Raw genomic sequence first — 8,253 nt, forward strand, 5'->3', positions numbered from 1 at the left:
GAAAGAGCATCCAAAGTTTATCCTAAAGCTTCGAGGTGTTCATCGCGTTCTTCACCAAAGCAATAACTCGGCCCTCTTCGATTCAGAAGTCAAAGGGACACGCCGCCAAAAGCGTTATGGAACACCAAATCCACCTCCTCAAAGATCAAAGTTTCTGATCGTCCAAAGAAGACATCAAATCCAAAGCCAATGATCAAACTGCCCTCACGGAGACCAAAGTCCTCCGAACGGCGGCAAAGCTAAACCAAAGATCAAAGCCACGGATCGTCCAAAGAATACATCAAATTCAAAGCCGACGATCGAATCGCCCACACGGAGACCGAAGCTCTTCAAAAGGCGGAAAAAGACAAACCAAATATCAAAACTGCAAATCGTCCAAAGAAGACATCAAATCCAAAGTTGAGGATTAAATTGTCCGCAAGGAGAACAAAGCCCTACAAAAGCGGCAAAACCAAAGCAAAGATCTAAGTCTAGGATCATCTAAAGAAGACATCAAATCCAAAGCCGATGATCAAATCGCCCACACGGAGACCAAAGTCCTCAAAAAGCGGCAAAGCAAAAACAAAGATCAAAGCCTCAGTCGTCTAAAGAAGATATCAAATCCAAAACCGATGATTAAATCGCCCACACGGAGACCGAAGCTCTCCAAAAAAAGGCGGAAAAGGCAAACCGAAGATCAAAGCCGTGGATCGTCTAAAGAAGACATCAAATCCAAAGCTAATGATCAAATCGCCTACACAGACACCATAACCCTTCAAAAGGCGGTAAAGCCAAATCAAAGATCAAAGCCACGGATTGTCCAAGGAGGACATCAAATCCAAAGTCGACGATCGAATCGCCCGCACGGAGACTAAAGCTTCTCTAAAGTCCCGCCAAAATCAAACTGAAGACCAAATCTCTTCGGATCAAAGAAGCCATAGAAAATCAAATTGGAAAATAAATCAACCCGGGAGGAGAATCAAAGGACTAGAGAATATGACCCACTTTAAATTCAAATCAAATATAATTTATACAAATTTTGTGTTTATTAAAAATAACACAATTTTTTGTCCACACGTACTATCTACCTAACATTACAAATACCCTTACATCATACAATATATTATATAAATATTATTACTTTTATATCACATAATACTAATAAAATTATTTTAATTATTTTAATTTTATTGTATAAATATAATATTAATATACTTTTAACCTACATGAAAAAAAACAAATGAAGGTAAGAGATTAACAAATTAGCAGCACGGTCCGACTTCAATATGAAACAGCGAGAATGAGAATGGCATTGTAAAAAGGTCCAAGGTCAAAGCTCTAATACAATTAATACATATATAAATATTTATGTATGTATGTATGTATGTCGAACGAAGAAGAGGAAGAAGGGAGTGGGTGAAATTAGGGGGCGCGTGAAGCACAACCGACTCATTAATTACCTCGCCGTCTGATGATAATAGCGGTAGGGTTTACGGCAATTCAAGATCGACAGATTATTGATTTCCCCAATTACACACTTATTAAAATTAAATACCAATCTGCTTTCTTCCTTCCGTCTTCCCCAGCAACTGCACTTATCTTCGCTTCTTCTTGTTTTATTATTATTATATTATTATTATTATCAATTAATTTTTGCTTTCCCCTTTTCGTGTTGATAATAAATGATGGAAGGTACGACTCTATGTATGTATATGTGTATTTTACAAGCGGCACCAAATTCTTTCTATTTTATTTTTATAGTTTTTCTTATGAAAAAATAAATATTAATTCTATTGTTAAGCCAATGTGTGTGTCAATTTGCCTCATCTTAGAAATTTTTTCTTGTGTTTGATTAATAATGAAATAAAAAATTGATTCTTGTTAGAAAAGGGTTTCCTTTCTTTCTTCCTCTTCATCTTCATTCTTCATCCACCTTTTCCTTGTGCAGCAGCAGAAAATTCTGTAATTAGAAGGAATCTTGTATGGTGGGTTGTATTTTCTTGAAGTCTTCAACTATATATATATATATATATATATGTTTTTTCCGCTCTAAACTTATGGGCTGCTCTGCCCATGGTTTTATGGTTATTCCTTTTTATTTTTTTGGGTGTAAAAATTCAATAATTATTGTGATTATTAATATAGTTGGTCGATGCAAGGAAATAAACTCAATTCCAACCACTTTATATTAATTTTTTTTGTCAACTTTTTTTCCATCTCAAGCATCAAATCTTGTTGGGATTAGGGTCTTCCATGGTTGATTTGGTTATCTAAATTGGGGTTCTGTGATTGTATTGTCCTTAAGTGTTTTGGGCTAAAGCTTTAATTGGATGGGTTGTTGTTCTTGGCTGGATGGTGGTTGAATTAGGGTTAGGGTTAGATCTGTGGAATTCAGCCCCTTTTTCTGACTGTTTATTCTCATTGATCCTTACATGATCAGTAAATTTCGATTGTTGCTTCTGTAGAGTGTTTCTTTTCTGGAGAATCTGGTGGAAAGGAAAGGATTATTGCTCTGTAAGGAGCTTTGAAGAACTTATCATAGGATATGTAAGTTTTGATTCATATGTTGTTTTCTGATCTAAATTTTCTGCTGTTGTTGATGTCCTTCTTCCTTTGCCATCTGCTAATTGTCAATGTGCTATCATAACCTTAATGCTTATCTGTTCTTCACTGTAATGGTGATTTAATTTCATGTGTTGTCTGGCTTGTTTTAGTTTGTGGATCCTAATGCTTTTGGAATGCATATTAATCTAAGAACAGTCGAATCAAGAAGAAAAAGTTAAGGGGATTGTAGCCTTCTTTGCCTGTTTGAAATTACAAGTGATATAGATGCATTATTCGTCTAGATAAATTTCTTTCGTAGTTCAATAATCCATTGCCTCTATGGGCTATGCCTTCTAAGATTAGTTCATTCATCTTGTGCCGCGATCTTTCAATTAATATCTCTTCTAGCTTATTGTAGTAGTCTGTTATTGTAATTTTAATTTTGCCCTCGAAATGGGATATTTGGATCTGTTCCTTATCCATTCGGAGTTAATTGTTTATGGGCACCCTTAATCACTACGATTTAAATTTGGAAAGTATTTTGAGCTTACTGTAGTGTTCTTGAACAAGAATGTTTATTTATTTGTTACGCTTTATAATCCTTTTTGTTTTTCAGTGGCAATGGGCACACAACTTGCCGGATTTTGTGTTGAAGACGAAAACATGGAAATGCCTTCAATTCCCCCTGGTTTTGAGTCGCTGGCGCCCTTCACGCTGAAAAGAGCCGACTCTAATCAAGTTAATGATTACTTGGGGACAGCTAATGCTTCTGAAGAACAAAGTGTTCATTTGGAATCGGATTACGGATTAAGTGACAGCTTGCAAAAAAGTAAGCCTCTTAGGCGTAGGCCGTGGGTAAAGTACCAGTTTGATAGCAGTTCAGGGGATGAATCTGACTCTGAGCAGGTTCATAGTCTTGTCATTTATTTGTTAACAACTTTAGGGCATTTTCTTTTCACCAGTGCTAAATTTAATCCTTGTTTTTACAGAATATGTTTTCGAAGAATCGGCTGCCAAAAGGTGTAGTTCGCGGGTGTGAAACTTGCAAGAACTGCCAAAAGGTCTGTTTGTCTTATTAAACAAGTCCTACGTTTGGACTTTTGTTCTAAATTAGTTCCATCAAGGCAGTAGCCGAAGTTTTTATTTTCCGATCAACCTTTTAACGTTTTCCATGAAAAAATTGGGACAGGTAACTGCCAAATGGCGCCCAAGGGAAGCTCGAAAGCCCAATCTTGAGGAAGCTCCAGTCTTTTATCCTTCTGAAGAGGTCCCTATCGCCCCTCGACTTTGATTCAGTTTGATTTTATAGTTTTGAAGAGTAATCTAATCACAATGTTATTGATCTTATTCATTTGTTTTCCTTTCTCTCTTTAATGAATTTTGTGCATAAAGGAGTTTGAAGATACATTGAAATACATTTCGAGCATTCGTTCAAAAGCAGAATTATATGGAATCTGCCGCATAGTTCCGCCTCCTTCTTGGAAGCCGCCTTGTCCTCTGAAGGAACACGATGCATGGGATAAATCAAAATTTACTACTCGCGTTCAACGAATTGACAAGCTTCAAAATCGTCATTCCATGAGGAAAATACTGCAAATCAATACCGAGAAGAGGAGGAAAAAGAAGAGGTGCCTGAAAAACAGAGGCGATCATGGTAATGGAGTTCAGGAAATGAAAACTGCCGGAGGAGTTGAGCTTTATGAGGCTGATAAATTCGGGTTTGAACCCGGCCCGGATTTCACCTTAGAGATGTTTCAGAAGTATGCTGACGATTTCAAGAACCAGTACTTCAGGAAAAATGACAGTGACGAGGTGTGGAAGCCTTCCATAGAGGAAATCGAGGGAGAGTATTGGCGAATGGTGGAGAAACCAACAGAAGAAATCGAAGTAAAGTTCTATACTGATTGCATTCGACTTTTTTCTTGTTTTTAGATGATTTCCTATCGTTTGAGGTTTTGTTTGTTTGTTTTTAGGTGCTCTACGGAGCTGACCTGGAGACGGGATCATTTGGCAGTGGATTCCCGAAAAATTCACATCAGGTTGCTTCTGCAGACGATGCCAAGTATGTTCAATCAGGGTGGAACTTGAACAACTTCCCTAGACTTCCGGGCTCCGTTCTTTCATTTGAAAGCAGTGATATATCAGGTGTTCTTGTTCCTTGGCTTTATGTTGGAATGTGCTTTTCTTCATTTTGTTGGGTAAGGAAAGAATCCTTTTCATAAATCTTAAATTAAGTTGCCACACAATTAATTCCATTTCTGGGGTTTGAATGTTTCTCAGAATTATCCTTCGAAAATTTGTTTTGCTTTGTGATAATGCTGCGCATTGTTTGCTTTTGCTCGATCCACAGCTTGAGTTTTTAATTGTGTGTTTAAACATGGCATTTCAAAGATTAAATGCTCAGATTTCTCCTGTATTTAAAAGCTTTCTGCACTAATTGAATTTAAATCAACACAGAATGTTTCTTTGTTCTTGCTATCTGGATTCATTCTAAACCGTGCCTCTAATTTTCTGTTTTCATTTTGCTTGTGATTTTAATCGGTAACAGCATGTTGAGGATCATCACCTGTACTCCTTGAATTTCATGCATTGGGGAGCTCCAAAAATGTGGTACGGAATTCCAGGATCAGATGCCTTAAAGCTTGAGGCGGCGATGAGAAAACACCTTCCGGACCTCTTCGAAGAACAACCTGACTTGCTTCATAAGCTGGTAATATTTAAGGCTACAATACAAAAATCGATGAAAAAAGAAGTATTGTCAAACTGCAGGATCTATAATGAAAAATTCACATCGGCGTTCTTGTCAATTCAATCTTCAGTTGCTAAGTTTACTGCATCTCTTACACAATGTGCAGGTCACACAGATTTCGCCATCGATTTTACAGTACGAGGGAGTACCTGTTTATCGCTGCGTTCAAAATCCCGGGGAGTTTGTCCTGACATTCCCTCGAGCATACCATGCTGGATTCAATTGCGGCTTTAACTGCGCTGAGGCCGTCAATGTTGCTCCCGTCGACTGGTTACCACACGGACAAAATGCCATCGAACTTTATCGTGAGCAAGGCAGACAAACGTCGATTTCCCATGACAAACTCCTGCTCGGCGCTGCTAGAGAAGCCGTAAAAGCCAATTGGGAATATAATCTCTTGAGAAAGTACACCACAAATAATTTGAGATGGAAGGAAGTCTGCGGAAAAGACGGGATTCTATCAAAGGCGCTCAAGGTACACTCTTTATCGAGTTCTTTTCGACCCCCTTTTGCGCACCCGCTTAATTAATTTCGTATAAACTGAGATGAATATTTGTTTAGAATCGTGTCGAGCTGGAGCGAATGCGACGGGAAATGCTCTGCAAATCGTCGCAGGCGCTGAAAATGGAGAGCTCTTTCGACGCCAACAGCGAGCGGGAATGCAGCGTGTGTCTTTTCGATCTGCATCTATCGGCTGCCGGCTGTCATCACTGTTCGCCGGATAAGTACGCGTGCTTGAACCACGCAAGGCAGCTGTGTTCTTGCTCGTGGGGCGCCAAATTTTTTCTTTTCCGCTACGATATCGGCGAGCTGAACATATTAGTCGAAGCTTTGGAGGGGAAGCTGAGCGCCGTGTACCGATGGGCTAGGCTTGATCTCGGGCTCGCTCTGAGTTCGTATGTTTCGAAAGAGAAACAAGCTCCTGGGCCCGTCGTTAAGCCCGTGGGCTCGAAAGAAATCGCTTTAGTGCCGGGAAAAGATCGAGCAGATGGAAATTCGGGAAAGTATAGTCATTCTCAAAATCAAAAGGCACCTGTGGTGGTGTTGGCTCTTGAAAATGTGAAGATGACGTCGAATACGAGCTCGTGTTCGATCAAAGTTGATTCGTCAAAGGATCGAACGCTGTCGTATACGGAGTCTCCGGAGAATTCAGCCTTGGTAAAATTCGAGAGCAAAGATGTCATCCTACTGAGCGACGATGAAGCTAATGCGAGCAGCAATTTAGTTTCTACGAAGATTGTCGTCGACCCTTCCTCGGAGCTCGAAAGGCCCCCGAATTCTGTGCGCGTAAAAGTTGAAGATCTTTCCGAGTCCGGTGGTCCTTTCGGTAAATTGGTTCCCGGCTGTGTCGACGTAAATCTTGACGAGGTTAAGCTAAAAATCGAAGACGGTAGTCGAGAGTTGGATCTTGAATCGAGATCGATGGACAACGTTCCAGCTGCTCCGACGTCGTCTAGCCATCTGAATAATTTAGACAGGTACTACCGACAGAAGGGCCCTCGGATCGCGAAAGTCGTCCGAAGAATCAACTGCAACATCGAAACGTTGGACTTCGGAGTTGTACACGGCGGCAAGTTATGGTCCGACAGTCGAGCTATATACCCGAAGGGTAAGTAATATCTGCCGTTTTTATTCGATAAAATAGAATCTAGAATCGAGCTTGATGATTTACGTCGGATGCAGGATTCAGAAGCAGAGTTCGATACATCGATGTCCTCGACCCAACAAACATGTGCTATTACGTTTCCGAGATTCTTGATGCTGGACGCGACGGCCCTTTATTTATGGTAATACAATTTTCCATGTCCTTTCGTTTCGGTGTCTTTACATGATTAACCTAAACGACCCTCGACGATATGTTTTGTCCTAAGGTTTCCGTCGAGCACTGTCCTAGCGAAGTATTTATCCACACGTCGGCTACCCGATGTTGGGAAATGGTTCGGGAGAGAGTGAACAACGAAATCGCAAAGCAACACAAATTAGGGAAGGGGAAGCTCCCGCCGTTGCAGCCTCCCGGGAGTTTGGACGGCTTGGAAATGTTCGGATTTTCTTCGCCAGCAATCGTTCAGGCAAGTCTTGTTTAAAAACGAAAAAACAAAACTCCGATTCTTCTTACATCGGTGTCCACAGACAGATGTTACTTTTGTCGAACAGGTGATTCAGGCGATGGATCCGAATCGAATCTGCACAGAATACTGGAAGCCGCGGCCGCTAATGAAAATTCCCGAACAGCCTAAAGCTGCGCATGTAAATTTGAAATGCGATGCGGCAAGCGATCAAGAAGTCGGGAAAAGTGACGCGAGGATCGGAGGGATGCTCGACAGCCTGTTTAAGAAGGCGAGTCGAGAGGAACTTGGTACACTGTACAGCCTTATATACAGCGGCAAGAACTCGACTCGAGATGAAAGCTTATTGACGCGGCTTCTTAAAGAAAAGATTAACGAGCGCCCGGGATAGATAAGATCGCAAGATCGACTAGTTCTTTCGTTCTTTTTTTGTAAACTTTTGTATTGAATTTGTATATGCAGAGCTTCATTGTTAGGACTCCTGCAATTCTTGCTATTCCGATGGTCCGAAAATCCGATCTGAACCAACTGCGGCGCGGAGAAATTCGTTTTTTTTGATATAATGTTGTAGCAGGATTGAGGATTCATCTAATGTATTTTTGAGTATTTTGCTATTGACATTCTTATTGAATACTGATTAAAATAAGTTAGTACTTAAAATGTTCTGTATGTTTAGTAATCCCTAAAATTCAGCACAAAAGATATTGCATGGTATGTAATATATTTCCTTCATCCCAGAACTATAGTGGGTAAAAATTACGGGTAAAATATATTTTTGCCTTTGTGAGTGTCTCAGTGTAAGAAGGAGTGGCAATTGTGTAATAAAAATGAAAAAATAAAGATAGTTTTACAGTGATATGATTATTTATGAAAATGAGACTATTGTTTTGGGACGAGACTAATAAAAATGGTAAA

The 8,253-nt window shown here is 39.9% G+C and overlaps 1 protein-coding gene across 3 annotated transcripts; it reads left to right on the forward strand.

The window, feature by feature from the left end:
- Positions 1–1,356: 1,356 nt before the first annotated feature.
- LOC127244836 (putative lysine-specific demethylase JMJ16) lies at positions 1,357–7,984 on the forward strand. Of its 3 annotated transcripts, none has more exons than XM_051265359.1 (13): positions 1,357–1,462; positions 2,445–2,526; positions 3,140–3,429; positions 3,513–3,584; positions 3,713–3,790; positions 3,916–4,410; positions 4,497–4,721; positions 5,072–5,233; positions 5,379–5,747; positions 5,834–6,881; positions 6,956–7,059; positions 7,144–7,341; positions 7,427–7,984. In XM_051265359.1, the coding sequence occupies exons 3-13, from the start codon at positions 3,145–3,147 to the stop codon at positions 7,727–7,729; spliced, it is 3,339 nt and encodes a 1,112-aa protein (XP_051121316.1). In that variant the 5' UTR covers positions 1,357–1,462; positions 2,445–2,526; positions 3,140–3,144; the 3' UTR covers positions 7,730–7,984. The 3 variants fall into 3 exon arrangements, with proteins under 3 accessions (XP_051121316.1, XP_051121317.1, XP_051121315.1); XM_051265360.1 differs by lacking the exon at positions 1,357–1,462 and adding an exon at positions 1,517–1,671; XM_051265358.1 differs by lacking the exon at positions 1,357–1,462 and adding an exon at positions 1,706–1,964.
- Positions 7,985–8,253: the final 269 nt, after the last annotated feature.

The sequence above is a fragment of the Andrographis paniculata genome, unplaced genomic scaffold (assembly GCF_009805555.1).
Source record: "Andrographis paniculata isolate CXL003 unplaced genomic scaffold, ASM980555v1 Contig21END, whole genome shotgun sequence".
Classification (NCBI taxonomy): domain Eukaryota; kingdom Viridiplantae; phylum Streptophyta; class Magnoliopsida; order Lamiales; family Acanthaceae; genus Andrographis; species Andrographis paniculata.